A 25,023-nucleotide genomic window follows, 5' to 3' on the forward strand; every position below is an offset into this window, starting at 1 on the left:
ATTATAATGAAATAGGCCACCATTTTAGGGTATGAGGTGAGAGACCCTCATAAAGCTTGAGTATACCAATTGCTCTGGCTAGTCTGAGAGGGGGAAAGCAAAAGTAAATGGCTAAGAGATCGCCTCCTAGGAACTTATCTAATCTCATATTTTTCTTTGGCAAAATGACCAAAGCCCAAAGCAAGCTTGCCATTAGAAATTCCAGTGTCTCATAAAGGCAAGGGTATCTTGGGATTTCAAATGAAGTTGGGTATTTTGATCATGATGACCAAACAAATTATACCCCCAGACCACCAATGTGTTAAACATGGACCCAGCATGGCAACCAGAGATGGTAGTTTGAACCCCATCTGCCGCATCATAAAGTGTCATTGCTGAATTGGATATCAAGTCTCCAAGTGAGTTGCCCCATGCAAGGACAGTGAGCCCCAGAACTGAAGGACTACTCCCCACGATATTCCCAAAGGATATCAAAAAAGATACCAGTTCCTCGGTTGTAAAATATGTCTAGGCCGCACTCATTAGAAACCCTCCAATGAGACAGGGTAATTGGCATCTCTTTGGTGGGATATATTTCTTGGTGGTGACAAATGCAAGGTTCCCTAGCACCATTCCAACCAATCCTACAATCATATAGGTTACCAAACTGGTTTTGGAACCCATGTTTTTTTCCTTTTGAGAATTCCGGAGTTCAGCCAACATTAGTGGTGCTAATGTAAATGAAATGACTGCATATGGCTTGGACCATCTCTCCTCATTGATAACTAGAATTGTAACCCCCTAGACCCGGTCTAAACATTAGACCCAAACCTAAGCAGTCACATGTCCCATTAAGAGATTTCTTTATTTTTAAAACAACTTATAAAACATTAGAGATAATACGGAACAAAATATCGATAATACAAATACATCCAAAACGATAGCAAAATACATGTCACCAAACACAACTGAAAAACATATAGAGATATATGTTCGTACAAAATAAAGTAGTCGATCTCCCCTGATGCCAAATCTGCTAGCTTACTATCTGCTGTTATCTAAAAAAGGGTAAAAACTATAGAATGAGCTAAAAAGCTCAATGTGCTCTATAGAGTATATAAAAAAACATACAGATAAAATCTTTCAATAAAATATGTTTATGCACATGTTTTTATTTTTAAAAATGAACACTACCCCCATCCGTTCACATCATAAATGTGTAGGTTTCACAGAACCATACACCCAACCGCATATGCCATTTAGACCCTGAGCATAAAGCCGAGGAGTCTACAGATAATCTTCCTCCAACAATACCCCTAATGAAAATATTAAACATGAATGTATTCAAGTGAAAACAATGATTAATCTCTTAAAACATAAAAATTATTTCATGCTTGGAAACCATATACGGAAAATACGAAAATCAGAATTCAAATCAGATATATATGGTAATTCAGATGTCATATAATCATATTTCAGAAATCAGTATACAATACCTTACTCCAGGAATCATATCGGAATATGCGTAAATCAGATATCAAATACTCAGTATTCAGATGAATATTTTAAAACATTAATGTAACACTGTTAGGAAACACACCTGTAACAATATGAGAAATCAGATAGGGAAGCCTACTACTGGGTTTGTCAATCACGCTCTGCTGCAGCGCTAGATCCTACAAATTAGAAAAATCCATATTGGAATCCCAATATAAATAATCTTAACCTTTATTAAAATAATTTACGGAAACCTACCGGTAGTTCTCATAGTACGCAGTTCGGGCTGATCTGACGAACGGACAACACCGGACCTAACTGATCCTCGCTCAGGTAAAACAAGATTACCTTCATAAAATATCTTACTGAATTAATTCCATAACCATATCTCAAATAAATAATCAAAAATGTTAAAATACTAAGCCTTTTGGGTTCATAAGCTCGATTCGGGGATTTTGATTCAGAATTTGGCAAAACGGACTTCGGAATCAGATTCAGAACGTCGAAAAACATAAAATATGACCTTCCAAAAACTTAAATTCTTGGTCAAAGTCAAAGTCAACTGGTTGACTAACGATTTAGAGACTTTTCGAATTTAGAAAAACGGACACCAAAAACAGATTCGGGACGTCGAAAAATGTCATAATAGGTATATTCAAAAAAGGTCAACGGCCGTTTAATTGTCGGTCAATGCCGGTCAAAGTTTTGGTCAAAGGAGGTCAACAGACGATCAACCATTTTACACAATTATCACCCTTTTAAGAAATATTTACGAAACTAACATCTTTTTAAAAATATTTATGAAACTGCCACCTTTTAAAAATATTTACGAAAATAACAGCCTTTTAAAAATATTTACAAAAATAACACCCTTTTAAAAATATTTACGAAAGTAACACCCTTTTAAAAATATTTACAAAACTAACACCCGGTCAACGGTTAACGGGTCGAGTCAGGTCGGGTCGGGTTGGAACTAGTCAAACCGGTTTCAAGCTGGGCTGAGACATCCCCACGCGCAGTGGTGGCGCGTGGGACCTTCTCTGGCGTCGTAATATTCACAGAAAATTTTCTAAAAATTATTATAAGCGATTTTCAAGCACTTACAAAGCTCGGTTCAAAATTTTGAATGGTGGAGAGCTCGATTTCAACAAATCGAAAACTTCGATCGCTTCACCTCCTCACGCGCCACCGCTGCCGGAGACAAGGAGAACACCGGTAGACTCGGTACGGCACAAGGAACACGATAGTGCAGGAGGTGTCGAAAACGGAGCAACGATCAACGATGAATTTAGGATTTTCTCGACGGTGGTGCTAAAAAAACGTTGAGACTTTGACTTGAAATTCACGGCGTTTGGCAGCGTTTCACTTTAATTAATTTAAGGGATTTATTCCTCACTCGATGATGAATACAATGGTGGTTTCAAAATGACGATCAAAGGTCGGACGGCGTCAAAAATTGGTTTGGAAGTTGGGCGTTGGGGGAGGCAATTTTGATGAAATTGGTTTATGTAGAAACCAATTTCACGCAATTATAACCAAAGCCTGGCGACACTTTTTGGGTAAATTCAGGGCTTATTCCCTGAATTTTCTTAAACTCTAAAACAAGCTACAAGTTTTAAAAACTTTCAATTTAATCCTCAAATTTCGCCAAATTACTTAATTAATAAATTTTTTTCTTTTCCAATTTTCCAGGTTGTTACAATTCTCCCCCTCTACAAGAAATTTCATCCTCGAAATTTACCTTATAAAAATAGATGATGAAATTGAGCCTCTATTGATTCCAATGTCTCCCAAGTAGCTTTTGAGGGGCTACGATTACTCCACTGAACTTTGACCATTGGAATACGCCTATTCTGAAGAACTCGCTCATCCCTCTCTAAAACCTGAACAAGCTCATCCTCATATGACAAATTAGGTCTCAGTTCCACCTCATCAACCTGAATGATGTGATCCGGATTTGGACGGTATCACCTCAACATACACACATGAAAAACATCATGAATACGATTTAGCTGGGGAGGCAACTCAAGCTGATAAGCAACAGGTCCAACAATACGATACGGCTGAATAAATCATGGACTCAATTTACCCTTACGTCCAAATCTCAATACCTTCTTCCATGGAGATACCTTGAGAAAAACCTGATCTCCAACCTCAAACTTGATATCCTTACGCCGCTTATCTGCGTATGATTTATGCCTATCAAATACATCTTTTAAGTGATCACAGATCAGTCTGACAATATCTTCAGTCTCTCGAGCCAAGTCTGGACCCAAAGTTTTTCTATCATGCAACTCTGTCCAACATATTGGAGTATGACATCTATGTCCATACAGAGCCTCATACGGTGCCATGCGAATACTCGTCTGATAACTATTAATGTAAGTAAACTCGGCTAATGGCAAGAAATCTTCTCAACTACCACGGAAATCAATCATATAACCCCGTAATATATCCTCCAACACATGAATAACTCGTTCATACTGTCCATCAGTTTGAGGATGAAAAGTTGTACTGAAATTCAAACGAGTACCCAAAGCCTCATGCAAAGCCTTTAAGAACCTGAAAGTGAACCTCGGATCTCGATCGGATATGATAGACAACGGAACACAATGAAGTCTAACGATCTCAGAAATATACAACTTAGTCAGTTTATCCAGAGAATAATTAATCCGAATAGGGATAAAGTGAGCTGACTTGGTGAGTCGATCAACAATCACCCAAATAGAATCCTTTTTGGAATGAGTCAGAGGAAGACCAATAACGAAGTCCATCGTAATGCGCTCCCATTTCTAATCAGGAATCTTAATTGACTGTAACAATCCAGATGGATGTTGGTGTTCTGCCTTAACCTGCTGACAAGTCAAACACCTCGCCACAAAATCTGAAATATTCTTTTTCATACCAATCCAAAAGTAGCGCTCCTTGAGATTATTGTACATTTTGTCCCCGTCAGGATGCAAAGCATAAGGACTACTATGAGCCTCCTAAAGAATAATCAGTCTCAACTCATCATCTCTAGGGATGCATTAACTATCGTGAAAACACAAAATACCATCCTGGTCCACATTATACTCTGGACTCAATCCATGCTTAACTTGTTCAAAAATGGAAAGCAATGAGTTATCCAGAAGTTGTTTGGCCTTAATCTCATCAGCCAAAGTAGTTTAACCTGCAATTATGCTAACAGACTACTATCATCATATAAACTCAAGTTGGCGAATAAGGCTCTGAGATTTGATATCGCCTTACGGCTCAAGGCATCAGCCACTACATTAGTCTTCCCTGGATGATAATCTATCTCAAAATCATAGTCCTTTATAAGCTCCAACCAGCGACGCTGTCTCAAATTCAATTCTTTTTGAGTAAGCAGATACTTGAGACTCTTATGATCAATATAGATATAACACTTTTCTAAGTAGAGGTAGTGTCTCCAGATCTTTAAAGCAAAAACCACGGCAACTAACACTAGATCGTGAGTAGGATAGTTACGCTCATACGGCTTTAATTGACGTGACGCATAAGCGACAACCTTTCCATCTTACATCAAAACACATCCTAATCCAGAGTGAGAAGTATCACTGTAGACAGAAAAATATTTCCTAGATTCATGCTGAATCGGCACTGGGGCTTGAGTTAGAACAATCTTTAGTTTCTCAAAACTAGCTTGTTGGTTCTCAGACCAGACAAATGGAACATCTTTCCTCAATAGTTTCGTTAGAGTTGCAATAAGGGATAACCCCTCAACGAAACGACGATAGTAACCAACTAAGCCCAAGAAACTATGGACCTCAGAGACGTTCTTGGGTTGCTTCCAATTTAGAATAGCCTCTACTTTGCTCGGATCCACCCGAATACCATCAGAAGAGACGATATGTCCAAGAAAAGTCACTTTGCTGAGCCAGAACTCACATTTACTCAACTTAGCGTATAGCTTATTCTCCCTTAGAGTCTGTACAACAATCCTTAAATGCTCCTCATGTTCTGCTTCACTTCTAGAATACACCAGTATGTCATCAATGAACACAACTACAAACTGGTCCAAATAAGGTCGAAACACCCGATGCATCAGATTTATAAAAGTAGCAGGGGCATTAGTTAACCCGAATGACATCACTAAAAACTCATAATACCCATACCGAGTACGAAAATCAGTCTTCGGGATATCTGAATCTTTCACTTTGAGTTGATAATAACCAGACCTCAAGTCTATTTTTGAAAAGATAAAAGCCCCTTGAAATTGGTTAAATAGATCATCGATCCTGGGCAGAGGATATTTGTTTTTAACCGTGAGCTTGTTCAGTTTCCTATAATCAATACAAAGTCTCAATGTCCCATCTTTCTTCTTGACAAAGAGAACTGGGGCTCCCCACGGTGATACACTGGGTTGGATAAATCCCCTATCCAACAACTCCTGAAGTTGGACTTTCAGTTCCTTAAGCTCTTTTGGGGCCATATGATAAGGAGCCATTGAAACTGGAGTGGAACCAGAATAGACTTTAATCTCAAACTCAACCTCTCTATCTGGCGATAATCCAGGCAACTCTTCAGGAAAAACATTGAGAAATTCCTTGACAATTCGGATGCCTTCAATCTCAGATTTAGAACTCCTAGTGTCCAAAATATAAGCAAAAAACGCCTCGGAACCCTTCCTGGTCATCTTCTTAGCTACCAAAGCAGACACAACATTCATCAGAAATCCACGGTGTTCCCCGATCATTACAATCTTTCGATTATCTGGGGTCTTCAGAATAGCTCTCTTTGTCTCAAAATCAATATTTACTCGATGTTTGTCCAACCAATCTACACCGAGAATCAAATCAAACTCTTCCAAAGGTAACTCCATCAGGTCGGCCAGAAAAATCTCCCCATTGATCTCTATAGGACACTCTCTAAAAATACGATCCAACACAATGGACTTGCCTAAGGGACTTTGAACTATCACCAAATACTCAGTATTCTCAACAGGAATATTTAGACCCTCAGAAACGGAATGTGAAATATAGGAATTGGTATAACCACTATCAAACAATGCAAAGCAGGGAACTAAATGAATAGTAATAGTACCTGCAATCACATTAGGCCCGTCGCGATCCTGTCGAAGTCTAACAGTGTATACTAATGCAGGTTATCTGGCCTCAGATCTGAATGGACTCCTACTCTGATATGCTCGACCTCTACTAGTTGATCCCGATGATCTCTCCTGAGTACGACTACCTGCAGGAGTCTGAACAGTACTCTGAGTACGAGCGGGAATACGAGCTAGTGTTTGAACTGTAGTAACTGACACTGGACAATCCCTTATAATATGGTCACCAAAACCACATCTAAAACAGGTACCAAATTTTCTCCTACATTCCCCAAGATGATGTTTCCCATAATAATCACATGTCTACAAAGGTTGTAACCCAGAAGATCCACCATGTCTAGAAGGTTGAACAGCTGAAGAACCAGATGCAACAGGTCTGACACTCGCACCGCCTCTCTGAAAGGAATCACCCATGCCTCTCTTGCTAGGATATGTAGAATAATCGACAGAACCAGAAGGCCTCTTGAATCGGGTTTGAGCACGATCAATATCTCTCTTGCGCTCCATACCCAATCGCTCTATTTCCTCAACAGTCTTGGCTATCTCAACCAAGGCATCAAAATTCCTCTCCCGATGGGTAGCAACTCAGCTCCTGATTTCATACCTGAGTCTATTCTCGAACCTCAAGCATCTATCTACCTCAGTGTCAACAAGTCATGGGGTATAGCGGCTCAATCGGATGAACTCCACCTCGTAGTCCATAACAGACATCCTACCCTGCTCCAGATTCTGAAACTCCTGGCGTCGCTCCTACATATATCTCTCTCCAATGTAGCGACTCCGAAAAAGCGTCTTAAAAATATCCCATATTAACTGGTTCCTCAGAATACTACCAGAAATCGATTGGCACCATCTGAAGCTTTCTTTCTTTAACATAGTTAGGGCCCCCTTTAACTTTTTCTCAGGCCTCAGATCCATCTCATCCTTAATCCTCTATGTGTTCTTCAGCCAATACTCAGCGTCTGTTGGTGGTCCACCAGTAATACCTTCGAATGGAACTACACCAGCAGCGACCAAAGAATTTGAAATCTCCACTGCAGTCATATTACAAGGGGCTCTGGCAGCTCTCTAAAACATGCGGAATATAGCTCTATTAATGGCGTCTTCATTCATGTCAGTATCCTCATCTCCAGTGACGGGAGGGTCTCTCACAGTAGTAAACTGATCATCATGAGAGAGTCGGATCTACTTGCGGAACAGGAGGATCACGTGGTGACATCGGATCGTCTATCGTAACAGAAGGTCGAGTGACTCGCCCTCGACCACGGCCACATCCTGTCCTATGACCTCTAGCAGCACTCATCGTTGGATCTCTAAGGCTCTACAGAAAGAATTTGAAACCTATGTCAGATTAGAATCAGGGATCTCGAGAAAACTTTAAATCATAAAATAAGGTGACACGTTTTTTTTCAAAATTTCTTAAAAATCCAGAGTTTAGAACCCATATACAGTCTGAGTGTTTAAAATCGAAAGCTCTGATACCACCAAATGTAACCCCCTAGACCCGGTCTAAACGTTAGACCCAAACGTAAGCAGACACATGTCCTATTAAGAGATTTCTTTATTTTTAAAACAACTTATAAAACATTAGAGATAATACGGAACAAAATATCGATAATACAAATACATCCAAAACGATAGCAAAATAAATGTCACCAAAAACAACTGAAAAATATATAGAGATATACGTTCGTATAAAATAAAGTAGTTGATCTCCCTTGATTCCAAATCTGCTAGCTTATTGTCTGTTGTTATATGAAAAAGGGTAAAAACTACATAATGAGTTAAAAAGCCTAGTGTGCTCCATACAGTATATAAAAAACATACAGATAAAATCTTTCAATAAAATCGGTTTATGCAACATGTTTTTATTTTTAAACATGAACACTACCCCCATCCGTTCACATCATAAATGTGTAGGTTTCCCAGAACCATACACCCAACCGCACATGCCATTTAGACCCTGAGCACAAAGCTGAGGAGTCTGTAGATAATCTTCCTCCAACAATACCTCCAATGACAATATTAAACATGAATGTATTCAAATGAAAATAATGATTAATCTCTTAAAACATAAAAAATGTTTCATGCTTGGAAACCATATACAGAAAATACGAAAATCAGAATTCAAATCAGATATATATGGTAATTTAGATGTCAGATAATCAGATTTCAGAAATAGGTATAAAATACCTTACTCCAGGAATCATATTGGAATATGCGTAAATCATATATCAAATACTCAGTATTCAGATGACTATTTTAAAACATTAATGTAACACTGTCAGGAAACACACCTGTAACAGTCTGAGAAATCAGATAAGGAAGCCTACTACTGGGTCTGTCGATCACGCTCTAATGTAGCGCTAGATCCTACGAATTAGAAAAATCCATATTTGAATCCCAATATAAATAATCTTAACCTTTATTAAAATAATTTACGGAAACCTACGGGTTGTTCTCGTAGTACGCAGTTTAGGCTGATCTGACGAACGAACAACACCGGACCTAACTGATCCTCGCTCAGGTAAAACATGAGTACCGTCATAAAATATCTTAGTGAATCAATTTCATAACCATATCTCAAATAAATAATCAAAAATACTAAAATACTAAGCCTTTTGGGTTCATAAGCTCGATTCGGGGATTTCATGCCAGAATTTGGCAAAACGGACTTCGGAATCAGATTCAGGATATCAAAAAACATAAAATATGACCTTCCAAAAATTTAAATTCTTGGTCAAAGTCAACAGGTTTGACTGACGATTTAGAGACTTTCGGGTTCGAATTTAGCAAAACAGACCCCAAAAACGGATTCAGGACGTCAAAAAATATTAGTATATGTATATTCAGAAAAGGTCAACGGTCGTTTAATGGCCGGTCAAATGAGGTCAAGAGACGATCAACCATTTTACATAATTATCACCCTTTTAAGAAATATTAACACCCTTTTAAAAATATTTACGAAAATAACACCCTTTTAAAAATATTTATAAAACTAACACTCGGTCAACGGTCAACGGGTCGGGTTGGATCAGAACCGGTCAAACCAGTTTCAAGCTGAGCCGAGACTTCCCCATGCGTAGTGGCGGCGCATAAAATTCACAGAAAAAATTCTAAAAATTATTTTGAGCGATTTTGAAGCACTTACAAAGCTTAGTTCAAAATTTTGACCGATGGAGAGCTCGATTTCAACAAATCGGATACTTTGACCGCTTCACCTCCTCACGCGCCACCGCCTCCAGAGACAAGGAGAACACCGGTAGTCTCGGAACGGCACAAGGAACACGATGGTGCGGGAGGTGTCAAAAATGGAGCAATGATCGGCGACGAATTTAGGATTTTCTCGACGGTGGTACTAAAAAAACGTCGAGACTTTGACTTGAAATTCACGACGTTTGGCAGCGTTTCACTTTAATTAATTTAAGGGGTTTGTTCCTCGCTCGATGAAGAACACGATAGTGGTTTCAAAATGACGATCAGAGGTCGAACGACGTCGAAAATTGGTTTGGAAGTTGGGCGTTGGGGGAGGAAATTTTGATGAAATTGGTTTCTGCATAAACCAATTTCACGCAATTATAACCAAAACCTGCCGACATTTTTTGGGTAAATTCAGGGCTTAGTCCCTGAATTTCCTTAAACTCTAAACAGGCTACAAGTTTTAAAAACTTTCAATTTAATCCTCAAATTTCACCAAATTACTTAATTAATAAAAAAATTCTTTTCCAATTTTCCGGGTTGTTACTGGAATGGTCTATCTCCTAGGCAAGTATAGAATAACTCCAAAAGATACAGAAACTTACCAATGTAGTAAGAGCTTGGTGAATCAAGTTGAAAAGCTTTCGGGATTCCTCTTGATTTCCATGAGTTTCTTTATCCACCATGAAAGATTTTTCATCGATTGTGTAATCGAGTAACGGTATCCCAACATCTCCCATAAGATCTTGAAACAAAAGAAACAAGCATGGACTCCATGTTGCTTTCATTGTTTTTGTATAAGAAATATGATGCAGAAACAGCAAGGACATACAGGAAGTATATGGAAACCAAAGAAATATGTAACACCTAGAACTCGACCTGAAATATCCAAGGGTCTAAGGGAGTCACATTTCGATCACCAGAGTGATCCTCAACTTAAGGTTTCAAGTTAAACATTTTTTATGAAAACAAATAAAAATATAGTTTAAAATGGTACTAATATATATATAACAAAACAGACGTGAAACAGTTTTACAAAATGTGGAGCTCCAACGTAACAAATATCAAAATAAACCTACAGTGAAATCAAGAGTTATAAACTGAATCATAAAGGGTCCTATGACATACATGCCATCTAAAAGTAAAAAAGTATTGTACTCTGAAAAGTTGGCTGCTGGAAACTATGAAAAGATGTCGACGCCCCAACTCTACTCAAATCTACTGATCTGTAACTCCCTAGACCCGACCTATGAATTTCGACTAAGTCTTGCATATTATATTAAAGATTCTTAAAAACATTTCCCAAAAACGTTATTCGTTAATATAAATCATATTACAAATGACCTTTATAAAAGTATACTAAATAACGATAAAACCCAACTCTTGTATAAAACTAAAAGCGACTTGGTAAAATAAAACATGAAATAAATCAGGAGCATCATAAATCAAATATCAGTAGCAAAAGCAGTAAACATTATAAAACGATAAATACTTAAAAAATAAGGCACACGTCACCATAATTAAAAGCAGTTCGGAACACAGAATATTACAACAAAATGATCTGAACTAAATGTACCAATCCTCCAAGTGTCTGATACGGAGTGTCTATCCGAGAGTATCTGAAAGGGGTAAAACAATTTGAAAACTGAGCTAGAGGCTCAGTGTGTCCCAATAGTGCAGAAATAAAAACATACAGTTATGATTTTTAAAATCAGTAGAGAACACAGTCATTAAAACATCATAGGAGTTTTTAATTTAAAAACTCTGAATCATCCTCCAAACGAACGCCATGGGCAACTCCCCAGAACTGCACAACCTAAGGGAATACCTTGGGGCCTGCGAACCTACCCAAGATAATTCTCAGGGGCACCAAGGCTTACCCAAGAAAATCTCAGGGCCTCAAATCCTACCCAAGGGTCACCTTAGGTCCATAAGGAATTACCAATCGGTGTTGAACCTATCCGAGGAATTACCTACAGCGACTGAACCTGTCAGAGTATTCATACCAGAACCCAGAGTACCCCGAAGAAAATATTTTTCAGACGATAACCAATAGTAACAGTAATTCATATTTCAGACATATAATCAATTCAGTAAATCAATATCCAGAAATCATAAGTCAGGCAATCATGTTTTACATTTCAGTAAATTCGAAATTAGGTAAATCATTCAGTAGTCAAATCATCAAACATTGTATTTTAAATCAGAGAAAACAATCATGTGCATATGATATTTTTAAACATATATTTAAAACATTTATAGTGCACACAAGGAACACACCTCGATAATAGGGTCAGTCCAGAAGATCTATCGAGCGTAAGCTTCACTAGGGTCTTCGACTGATCGGGAACCTAAGCCATATCAGAACAGTGTCATATTCAAAATAATATTCTATACAGAATAACTAACAGGGTTATAGAACTATACTAGTATTCACGACCTCTCATGGACGAGCGGATCGGGGGAACTGGGTCGAGTAGTAAAACAGTCAGGAGATCCCTGAGTACTTTTTTAGCATATCATAACAATAATTAGTCCTTGACTATTCAGTTCAATTAACTGAATTAAAACACTTATATAAATATGCATTTTTCGGGTTTACAGGTCAATTCGGAGGCTTTCGGGTTTGAATTTGGCAAAACGGACTTTGAAATCAGACTCAGGACATCGAGAAACATAAAATATGACTTTTCAAAAATTTTGACTTTTTGGTCAAAGAACGGTCAATGTCAAAAGTCAACATGTCGGGTCGTGCAGTCGGGTCAGACCGGGTCGAAAACTGTCCACCAAGCGATGGACATTCGGGGTGCGTGCGGTGGCCTGGGAGTCCCGAAAAATTCTACAAAAATTTCTAAAATTATTTTATGGGATTTTGAAACACTTACTAAGCTCGGTTTAAAATTTTGAATGGTGGAGAGCTCGATTTTAAAATGTCAAAAACTTTAACTTTCTCACCTCCTTTATGCGTCGGCGATGACGGAGACAAGAATGACACTGGTGGACTCGGAACGACACAAGGAACACGATGGTGCGGGAGGTGTCAAAAACGGAGCAACGATCAACGATGAATCGATGATTTTCACGGCGGTGGTGTTAAAAAAACTTTGAAACTTTGATTTGAAATTCACGATTTTAGACAATGTTTCACGATGAGAGGTTTACGGGGTTTTGTTCACCGGTTGACGACGAACACGATGGTGGTTTCGGATCGACGAACGGTGGCCGGACGGTGGAGAAATCGGCCTTGAGAGAAGGGGTGCGGGGGTGAACAAAATTTGGAATTTGATTCTGGTTTCCAACCATAAACCAAATTCACGCATTTATGAAGAATTCTCTGTCGACACAAAATGGTCAAATTCAGGGCTAGGTCCTTAAATTTCCTTCAACTTCTAAAATGGCCTACAAGTTCTGGAAACTTTTAATTTGGCCCTTAAATTTCACCAAATTGATTAAATTATATTTTTTCCAGGTTGTTACATGATCTGAAATGGGGAAAACAATTCGAAGACTGAGCTTTGCAAGCTCAGTAATACACAACTATTCAATTAAAGCTACATGCAAGGAGTAATGCAAGCCGATTAAACATAAATATGGTATGAAGTATTTACAACATACGTCACACTTAATAGCAGAAATAGTCACAAACTGATCTCACCTCTAAGCTTGTTAATAACATTAACAAAGTAGATTTAGTGAGCACAAAACCCTAATCAGATGTTCACAAATTGTTACACAAGCTGAAGGGAATATTATAGACGATGATATTTATATAAATATCACAAATTAGATAAAAATGTTGTCACATATAAAAATAAGTAGTGCTTATATATATAACATATGGGTTGCATTTGCATCAAATATTGGGTATCCAGATAGTCTTGCGCCAGTAAGGTCGTATGATCATAATATTAGGTGTCCGTATTGTTTTTCCCGATCGTCACTAAATTCATTCAAAATAATACTGCCACAAGATCGTGCATAGTAATACTTACTATTACAATCACATACGTCATTTTAGAGAGTACAGAAAGAGCATACAAATAATACTAATGATGGTAATCACATGACTAAATTATAAAATTTATAAATAAATACATGTAAACTTATACCTAACAAAGCATTTGAGGACTAAAATAAATAACATACAAACAGAAAAGGGCAAAACATGATATTTCCCCCAACTATTTTACAATCTGCTATTGTCTTCATTTTATTTACGTGGGCCCCTCTAATAAAATTAAAACATTTCTTTTCTTTCTTTTTTTATTAGTAACTTACAAACAATATATATATATATATATATATATATATGAATAAGCTGACCCTGATCCCATATGTAATGGAGTAAGGGGAGGTAAGGTAGTAGGTTGTCTCTAACGCTAGGTTGAGAGTAATTTCCGTGGAATACCTCCGGCAATTATGAATTACCCACCGTGGGACTCGATCCCACGACCACAAGATTAAGAGCCTTGCGCTCTACTAACTGAGCTGGACATGAAATTATATATATATATATATATATATGTTCTCCAAACAATTGGATCGTAAACTCACCGAAACTTTAAACCCCCATCTCCCTGTTTGTTTCTTTTATTTCTGCCTCACTGTTCGGATTCCTTTCTGTTTTTTTTTTTTTTTTAATCCTTTAAAGCCAGAAGGTTTCATCTCTTTCTTTAAAAAGTTTAACTAAATTACAAACCTAGTTTATAATATTATAATATCATGTAAACCACAATTACATTATCCTTATTATTTTTTCAACCTTTAAAGATTTCATAACCAAATCAACAAACACATAATAAGCAACCATGCACCACATTACAACATACATAGAGCACATCAAATAAGTTGAGTATTAACTTTAAGTTTCAAGAACGAAACTTCTTTCCTCAACCTTCAATGACAACTCCCTTCTCCTTAGCTTCGGAAGTCTCTCCTTGCTTCTTAGCTAACAACACAAGAAGGGGAAGCTTTAACACACAACAAAATGATTAGGAGAAGATGAAAGTCATGTGGGAATAACAAAAACGAGCTAAGACTATCTATGTTGTCTTCAACACTAAACCCCACTTTTTTTTAAAACCCTCCATTACCTTACACCATTCTTCCAAGGAGGAAGTGAGCTTGGTTTGGAGCTCAAAGTAAGGAAGTATATCCTTTAACTTAATCTTCAAGAGAAAGATAAAAAGTTGAGGTTTTGAACAATTTTGAGCTTCAACATTGGAGGAGAATGGTGGGAAAAGGAAGAGAGAATAAGAGAGGAAGAAACAAAACCTAAGAGAGAGAAAATAAAACAAAAGCTGCGTTGGGTAGTTTTTTTTCTTTTGCAATAGTGCTCACCGGGGAATGATCACGTACGACATCCTTAATATACGGTTAAAAAAAAGCGTTACTAGTTTTGTTATTGTTTAAATAACAAAATCAGTAAAAAAATTACCGAAAATATTATTAAGCGCTAAAAATGACCGATTTTGTTATTATTGGGCGTTTTAACCGAATTTTCGAAAAAATGACCGGAAATATTACTAGACGCTAAAAAATAATTAGGAATGTTAAAAAAAATGATGTTTTGGTAAAAATAATAATATTACCGGTAATTTTTTATCGATTTTATTATTTAAACAATAATAAAACTGATAATGCATTATTTTAGCCTTATATTAAGGTTTCATACCGTAGAACTGCCCTATTAGTTCAAAAACCAGACAAACTACTTTTTTATCTAATCCACATCAAGGATATAATTACAGCCTAAGTCCTCCAAGAATCCAGACTTTTAAAGTAATAGACTTCATAACAATTAGGTCAAGACCAAACCCAAGGCAAGCCCAACTTATAAGTCTAACAAGCCTTAACACTCCAACACTTGGATATCTAGATCTTAACACGAGTGGTTGTTCGTATCTCGGGTCGTTACAAAATAGCTCCCCCAATGTTATTTCACCCATATAAATAATGAACATGAGGGTGTTGGTAAAAAGTATTGCTGTAAAATGAAAATGTTCGCATTGACTAACATAAATGATAAAAAAATACGACATAATCACTATGTCATATAATCACTGTCTTAAAAGTAATTTCGTCTCGATTGATGTAATCACAAAAGTGGACTTTGCCCCCATGTTAAAATAGTTTTCCAAATTTCGTACACTCAAAATTATGAAATGGAACTCGCTTGACATTGCTCTTTTTGAAGATAAAAAAGAAGAGAATTGTAGAGAAAACAAGAAATTGGTATATCAAATAGTAAAGTACAATTTGATATTTATAAGAAAAGATATGGGGTAAATTAGTAATAAATAGAGGAAATTATCATAAAATCTCAACCACTATTCAATATCTCCCAAATATCGAAAAATCTTTTCTAAAAGGTTATTTATTTTTTATTTAATTATTTTCATTATCCAACAATTCCCCACTAATACAAATAAATAAAGATTATTGAGAACGAGAAAAGAGGAACAATGAAATTAGTCGCTTAAGCACTAGTATCTATTCGCTTTGAACTAGTTCATAGTGAAATAAGCATTTTTTTCTCTTAACAAATGAAAGAATCTTGAACTTGTTAAAATAGGAGTAAACTTATGACAAACGACTAATCTCAGATCCAATTGAATTCCACAATATATACACTACAACAAATTTTCTTATTAGTAGCATCTAGGTTATCGTCACTAAAACTTCAATTTACATCACTAGATGTATTTTGTAACATAAAATTCGATGTTACGACGATCGACCCTAGGTGTGTCACTAAATGTCAAAAGTGATGATATATATGTTATCGTCATGTATTGTTAAACATATAGTGACTTTAATGGATAATGTTACCGTTTAATTTGCATTTAGTGAAAATTACTTCTGTCACCAAATAATGTACATTTTTGTAATTAATAAATCGTATCGCCACCAATAACACAATAATTTCATTGTATACATGAGGAAAAGAAAATTGGCACATTGTTAGTGACGTAGTATATCGTCACCTAATAGTAGCATGGCTGACATTTATATATAACGTCATTATATAATTGATATTTAATGACAACTAATTCTATCACTAAATTATGTAAAATTTCGTTATTGATAATTTATATAACACATTAATATCAACATATATGTGACGAAAGTGATATTGTCACATTTTTAATAACATAATATAAATGTTATCTAATAATATTATGAATGACGTTTATGCATAACATCACTTTATAATTTATATTCTATGACAATTAGTTATGTCACTAAATTAAATAAGATTTTATTACTGATTATTTATATGGTCACAAATAATACATTAAAATCAACTTATATGTAAATAAAGAGATAATCACATTTTTAGTGACATAATATATCGTAAAACTAATAATATTATGAATGATGATTATGCATAACATCACCATATATAATGTCACCAATATAATGGCAAAACCCAAAACAGTCACATTTTTAATGATATTATATATTAAAATAGTTCACTTATTGCAAAATAATAAGATTTAAACAAATATTTCACTAAATACATAATAATTTCATTTCTATAAATATAAAAAATGTTTAAATGTTTAAAAAAAATAAAAATAATATGACTAGTGGAATAGTTCATTACAAGAATCTCAATCCAAACCTTGTGTCAGTTGTGATTCTGTTGATATTGAGTTTGTAGTATCACTTGAAGCGACAAATTAAAAATAATCAACATTCGTTACTACAATTAATATTATATAATAATTTTTATTTGATTAACTATATTGTTTACCTAAAAATTGAAGCGATGACACTTGAATTCCAGCAGCTAACAAAGCAGTCATAGCTTCCATCTGAGTTTGAATCAATTCAAAATTCGACTTACAATCATTAAATTCATCTTCTCTATTCTTCAAATGCTTTTTTAACTAGATTGTTTCTACACTTGAATTTGTTTTCTTAGGCTTTGGCCCATATCCAAGCCTCGGAATGTATCCTGAACTCGTACCAAGTACATCATCCACTATACCATCAATATTCTTGGGCTTTGCTCGTTCTTCAACTGGAGTTTATTGCAACTCCACCATTTTCTCTTAAAAATTCATTCATAAATAAAATAATCATTATCTCAGAAATTACAATTTAATACTTAAATTTTGTGAGGTCTTACATATTTTGCTTGTGCCTCAGATGTTGCATTTGAATAATGAGTTGCCTTGAAGAAATCTATCATATTTGGTTTTTCAACATCCTTGCGCTATATGATTTCAAAAATAAAAAATAGATTTTAAAATAAAATTAAACTTCATAATAAATATTAAAAGTGTCCAACTTACCATAGCATATCGGTCAGCGACAGAAGACCGAGATCCTTGATTAAGAGTTAACTTGACATTTCTTCTGACTCTTGCATTTGTTTCACACCTCCTCTTCAATTATAAACAAATATGTAGTAATCGTACTTGATATTAAGGATCACTAAACAAATATTATAAGATTCTTAAATAAATTAAACAAATGTATCTTACACTAGTGGATGCACAACAATTGTGCCTCAATTAGGCAGCACAACAAAAGACAGAAACAAAAATTTTAACACTTTTATTAAGCTTATTCCAACCCTAAAACCATATAATAATTCAATTTAACAAGAAAAAACCATAATATTTCTAACCATCAAAACGACAAAATGAGAGTACATAACTTGAACATAATTCAATTCCCTACCAAGTTAATATTTCAGTAGCATACACACAAAAACAGAATTAAAGCAATAAATACATGAGAGAATGAACAATTCACTCTTTTCGAATTCAAGCTCCTAATGGAGCAACACAACAAAGGTCATATGATAATTCAATTTAACCAAGGAATTTAACGGGTTTATTAAGTTTATTTCACCCCCTAAAACCATATGATAATTCAATTTAACCAAGGAATCAATTTAAAGAAGTTAACATTTTGGCATCCTCTTTGTGTTCTTCACCACTAAAAATTGCTTTGATTTTAACCCATTATCTATACGCGACCCCATAGGTTCACAAGCAGCATTATTATTGACTTCCTATTTCGATGCACATATTACTCTTGAGGCAAACAAACTGTTTTTCTTTTGTTTTTTAATTTGGACTTCCATATACATACCAGTGTTTTACAAAATTTTGAGGAACAATGTATGAAACAGAGGAAACAAGCTAAAACAATAACTTCCTCAGATTAAACCAATCCTAGTGTAGAATACAAAATGTCATACATACATGTTCCAAATTATACCAATTTAATCAAGCTATATATAAGGATGTGAAGTAATACCGATTGAACGAATAATTTTATCAATTGTGCAGTTGGAACAAATATATGGTCAACCATAAATAGTTACAAATGGTACGGATTAAACATGCATTTCAGCCATACATACAATTTAAGCAAATATGCTCGTCATTCATACAACTCAAACAGACATATATCAGAACAATCATAAGTACATATTAACAGTACAAGCAGTGGCATACGACAATCATCGTACACAGTACACGAATAAGTTTAGCACAAAGATTAGACACACAAATTAATAAGCGTGTACGCATTTTGAAATGTAAAGTGAGAGTCATGAATTAACAACGATAATCTTAGTTAATCAATATCTGATTCAGATTTAACATTTACAGTTTGAGAACACCTCAAAAATATAAAAATAATGTATTAATAACTAGGTTGAGTCAAATAAATTAGTGTAAAATGCCAGCTTATCTCATCAATGTCAACAAAAAGTTATCGGGTCTAACAATAAAGTTATCTGGATAATGTCGAACTGAGTTGAATTAAATGTGACATGTTACCGTATTCTTATTGTTATAATTATTAATAATAATAATAATATTCGAAAGGTAAATGAAACATTAACATATGGAAAGTGAAATAATAATATTATTAGTTATTATTGCTCCACTCCCAATCTTACATTTCAACAGGCAAAAGCTACCTTGCAAAATTCAATTTGCAATTTAAGGAATATGGAAACAGGGGAGGGGTTTCCACGATTAATGAATTTGGGTAAAAAATCAGGAAATCATTGTGCAACAAAGTAACCAGGAAAAACAACAAAAGAAATTACTATCACATACAACTAAGAAAATAATTATAATTGTAGCAGAGAACAAAGATGATAACAAGATGGCATAATAATCTGGACAGAGGGGCTCCTAATCATAGCAATAAGGCGATGGACGAAACTCAAAAATAATATATAATAGGATTGAGGTCTTACCCAAAGAAATACACTTGATTCATCTGACAAATGGTCAGAGTAAGGTAGCGATGACAACACAATGCTCAAGGCTCCAAACGGCTTGACCTTCGAAAAATACACGATAGAGTGAACAGATAAATAGCACGGAAGAGCGTTGGTCCTAGCGGTCAGGGAGCTCAATCGAATCGGAGATACTTGACCCATGAATGGATGGTCGAATGGTGATTCATGGCGGTCATAACTAATTGAGGAATCAAGGGTTTTGAGAGAATGGGAACGGCAGAAGAAATAGGTGGTTGAGGCAAGAATTATACCTATAAATAAAAATGGCTAATTTACAAGACAATCCACCCTTCTTTCGAGATGGGCACGGACCCGAACTCGATGGGTTTCGACCCGAACCGATCGGGTTGGGTTTTTTTAAATCTGGTTTAGGTCGGATCGGATTCGGATTTAAGGTGAAAATGTCCGACCCAACCCGATCCAAAAAAATATAATTTTACTTTATATATTTAGTAATAATTATAATAATACCCCTTTATATATTATTTTTTCAATTAAATCACTATTTTTATTGAATAAAAATAATATTTTATTATTATTTCAGGTCGGATCAGATCGGGTTTCATTTTATCTCAAAAAATTGGTCAGGTGGAGGGTATATATTTTTCGGGTCGGATCGAATTAGATGAATGATGTAAAATTTTCGGGTCGGGTTGGCTGAAACCCAACCTATACCCATCCCTAATGGCATGTCCAATTTTTATATTTTAGTGGTCCTACGACAAATTTAAAAATTAAAATTTTTCATAATAAGTATATAAAAGATTAACTTTAAGACTAGTTAAAAATAAATTATTTGTAATTATATATTTTGTCACTATAATTAAAATTTATAACTAAAAATAAAATTTATCACAAAATATTGAATCTAATTATTTGTTGTGACAATTTTTTCTTTAATAATTACTAAAACTTATAATTACAAAACTTGTCATTATATAATATTTTTTTGAACAAAAAAAATTGAAGGGAAACATTTGTGTCAAATAATGGAAACAAATTATATTTTGTAACCAAATGTTATACAAGTTTAATAATTGTGACAAAATATTATGACAATTTTTGTTTTTGTCACCACTGTTAATGTTTTTCTAATTTAGTGTGGCACTTATCTATTTTGTGACAAAAGTAATTTTGACAAAATTAAATTTGTCACAATAATAGAAATTATTGAAGTGATAAGATTATTAAAACCCTAAACTGATTGTACTATAAATAACCATATGAATTATATTTATTTCTTATTATTCTATTTTAAATTATTTAAAAGTTGTAGAATTTAAAATAATATGATCGATGTCAATAGTATTGGTACAAGTGGTTGAGATTCATGAATTTAAGCTTGTAAGACCAAGTTCGAATTTCACCACTGTTACTCTTGGTATAAAATATTTTCAATCTGTCATAATAAGGTATAAAATATTCTTGGTGCAATATATTAAGTGAAATAATTTCACAACGTATTTAAAAATCATCATATAAAAAAGATACAATAATGAGTGACAAATAATTGATTTTGCCATGCTAAATCTATTTTTTGTGACAAGAATAACACGTCACTTTTAATTTCTTATAAAATATGACAAATCAAAGTATCACGAATAAAATTTATTAGTGACAAATGTGCAACGTCGCGAATTAAAATCGCATCGTCATTATAATAAAACGTCACTAATACTTTTTTTCTATTGGAGACGACATTACAACGTCACTATTTTATCTAAATGTCATTAAAAGGTTTCCCACCAAAAATTTGGCGGGAAGATTTCGATGCCAATAGTGTTGGTACAAGTGGTTGAGATTCATGAATTTAAGCTTGTAAGACCAAGTTCGAATTTCACCACTGTTACTCTTGGCATAAAATATTTTCAGTCTGTCACAATAAGGTATAAAACATTCTTGGTGCAATACATTAAGTGAAATAATTTCACGACATATTTAAAAATCATCATATAAAAAAGATATAATAATGAGTGACAAATAATTGATTTTGTCATGTTAAATCTATTTTTTGTGACAAGAATAACACGTCACTTTTAATGTCTTATAAAATATGACAAATCAAAGTATCACGAATAAAATTTATTAGTGACAAATGTGCAACGTCGTGAATTAAAATCGCATCGTCATTATAATAAAACGTCACTAATACTTTTTCTATTGGAGACGACTTTACAACGTCACTATTTTATCTAAATGTCATTAAAAAGTTTCCCACCAAAAATTTTGACGGGAAGATTTTGGTGCCAAACATATAGTGATGAATCCTACTACCATCACTCTTGGTATAAAATATTTTCAATCTGTCACAATAATGTATAAAATATTCTTGGTGCAATACATTAAGTGATGTAATTTCACGACGTCTCTAAAAATCATTATATAAGAAAAGATATAACAATGAGTGACAAACAATTGATTTTGTCATGCTAAATCTATTTTTTTGACAATAATAAATCACCTTTTTTAATGTCTCATAAAATATGACGAATCAAAGTGTTTCAAATAAAATTTATTAGTGACAAATATGCAACTTCGCGAATTCAAATCGCATCGTCATTATAATAAAACGCCACTAAAACTTTTTTCCATTTGAGACGATTTTACAATGTCACTATTTTATCTAAATGTCATTAAAAGGTTTCCCATCAAAAATTTTGGCGAGAAGATTTTGGCGCCAAATATATAATGACGAAAATCAATGACCATTTTTGAAATAGTCATAAAAGATATAGTATTAATCACTAAATATGACGAAATGGAAAAAATGTCATGTTATATTATATTTTGTGGTGTTATACAACGTCATATAGAAATTTCGTCACAAATTGATAAATTTGTGTTTTGATATATGTATAATGCATAATGTATAAAATATGATACAAAATTAAGTGGTTAATTATGTTATGTGTCATAAATATTAACGTGTCATAAAAACAAAGTGTATATATCATAAGTTGTAATTATAATTTGACAAGGGATATAATTATAAATACATTAAAATAATTCAATAATCAATTATATAAAAAGGTAGTGGTCCCATGAAATATGTTAACTCATAATTATCTTCATCACTGTTAGAGAGTTTTACAGCAAAGGAAAATATATCTTCTTGAATGATGAAAATCAAATGACTCGAGGATTTCAAATTCATGTACTCTTCTTCATCTAGTATTTTATTTTAATGATTTAAATGATAGATCTTAATTTTGATTTCCATATTGATTATATTTTTGTTCTAACAAGTGACAACAATATCTCATCATATTGAATCATTGAGAATAAATTAATTTATATTATTTTTAAATTGATTCGTACTCAAGATTTACTAGGTAAATACATATTGATTTGGTGTTTGGGTTAAGAATGTGTTGATAAATCTTATTAGATTTTTATATTTTTTATGAATTAAACTTTTAGGGTTTTATCGATATAATTGCAATTAGTTCTTATGTTAATTGTATGATAGACTTTATGGATAATAATTAATTTTCAGGCGTGGAGATGCAGTCTCTATACTTACTATGCATTGTCGTAGATAAAGATACCCCATCTAAATCAGCCAAGAACGTTGAGATGCATCTGCTATTCCATGAACTCTTCTTAATATTGGTCGAAAGAGTTGGGTTACATTTATCATGATTATGAAAATTATTTCATTACCATCTCACAGGCCTTTGAGAAGATTCAACCTGAAAGTATCGATGCCTCTGCTTAAACTCATACTTAGGAGTTTCCCCATATTCTAGTTGACATAGCTCTGCGAATTTACCCAAGAATGTTGGATTCCTCCAGCAATTGAATTTTTTCTGTTGCAACTATGAGTGTTGAGATGCCTTTGTCTCAACAAGGAGAGATAGACACCTCTCTCTTTGCTCCTACAATGAAAAAGAAGCCTTTACCTGTTGAACAAGGATACCTCTGAGAGTATCGAATTGTCTTCTCTATCGACTGAAAAAAAATCGAAATTCTTTTTCTTTTAACATTGGTCGAAATGGTTAAGATGCCTCTGTACTGAAAATTGAAATGGATCAACTGACATATCACGGGTCATATAGATGCCTCCACCCAAAAAGTATTAAGCTACCCCTGTCCTACTCATGATGTTATACCGAGGAGTTGCCCCATAATTCATCGAACCTCCGAAGAATATGGGATCCCTCTACCTAACTAACAAGAAATTTCTTTGTTACTACACCAGTTGACATGTATCACAATGCTGGGATTTGTTCAGTTTGAGTTAATTCAATATCCTGATAAATCGACACTAATCTTAAATACCATAAATCATCGTTTCACCCTTATTAGATCAAATTACTAAGAATTCTCTAAGAACCAAATGTCTAAAATGCCCCTGATTTCCTAAATAATGGAATCACTCTTGTCATACCTGAAATCTCAAGTAACTTTGAAGCAAAAGATTTTGAATACCTTCCTGATTACTTAACGTCTCCGAAAAATACCCAAATGTTATATGATCTTGATAAATTACTTATTGGATGATTGATGAATCCGTCATCTATCAAACCCCCTTTATATAGAGATCTCATTTCTAAATTTAATCAGTTTGTAGAAGTTTCGGGTTTCCTCACTTGATAATTTCTAAGTACCTCCAGAAAATAATTGGATCCTCTAGTGTATTCTCTATATACTACATGGCTGTTTTATCTGTTTTGAAAAGCATTTCATCGAAATTTATGATTTACTGGCTTATGAACCATGGTTACATGGTATGTGTTCTCTGATTAGCGTTTTCACTGGAAAAATATAATTGTTCTTGATTTATGGATAATGGGATCTATTGGTTACTACTTGAACTGTTTTTTCGGGACATCATCTAGGTAGGTTGGAGTATGGAGGTTTAGATATGATCAAGTTGGTAATTCCTTACACACCTAAGGTGACCTTGGGTAGGTTTTAAGGTCCCAAGACACTCTTTTGGGTAAATCATGGGACTACATATGGTGTACGGGTGGAGGAT

The 25,023-nt window shown here is 34.3% G+C and overlaps 1 protein-coding gene and 1 pseudogene across 1 annotated transcript; both read right to left on the reverse strand.

The window, feature by feature from the left end:
• Window positions 1–17,583, reverse strand: part of LOC120208567 — a 17,674-nt pseudogene extending 91 nt beyond the window's left edge.
• Window positions 17,557–20,256, reverse strand: LOC120208565. The gene is made up of 4 exons (XM_039207796.1): window positions 19,998–20,256; window positions 18,067–18,159; window positions 17,901–17,987; window positions 17,557–17,822 (listed from the first exon to the last, which is right to left on the reverse strand). The coding sequence occupies exons 1-4, from the start codon at window positions 20,181–20,183 to the stop codon at window positions 17,754–17,756; spliced, it is 435 nt and encodes a 144-aa protein (XP_039063727.1). The 5' UTR covers window positions 20,184–20,256; the 3' UTR covers window positions 17,557–17,753.
• Window positions 20,257–25,023: the final 4,767 nt, after the last annotated feature.

The sequence above is a fragment of the Hibiscus syriacus genome, unplaced genomic scaffold (genome assembly GCF_006381635.1).
Source record: "Hibiscus syriacus cultivar Baekdansim isolate YM2019G1 unplaced genomic scaffold, ASM638163v2 tig00016637_pilon, whole genome shotgun sequence".
NCBI classification, from domain to species: Eukaryota; Viridiplantae; Streptophyta; class Magnoliopsida; order Malvales; family Malvaceae; genus Hibiscus; species Hibiscus syriacus.

Bases quoted from the DNA above. Each gene is read 5' to 3' on its own strand.
- LOC120208565 (XM_039207796.1), bottom strand. From the start codon at position 20,183: ATGGGTCAAGTATCTCCGATTCGATTGAGCTCCCTGACCGCTAGGACC. The intron at 18,160-19,997 runs GTAAGACCTCAA...TTATAATTGAAG, and splicing joins AATCAAGTGTATTTCTTTGG to AGGAGGTGTGAAACAAATGC. The intron at 17,988-18,066 runs GTAAGTTGGACA...GAAATCATATAG, and splicing joins TCGCTGACCGATATGCTATG to CGCAAGGATGTTGAAAAACC.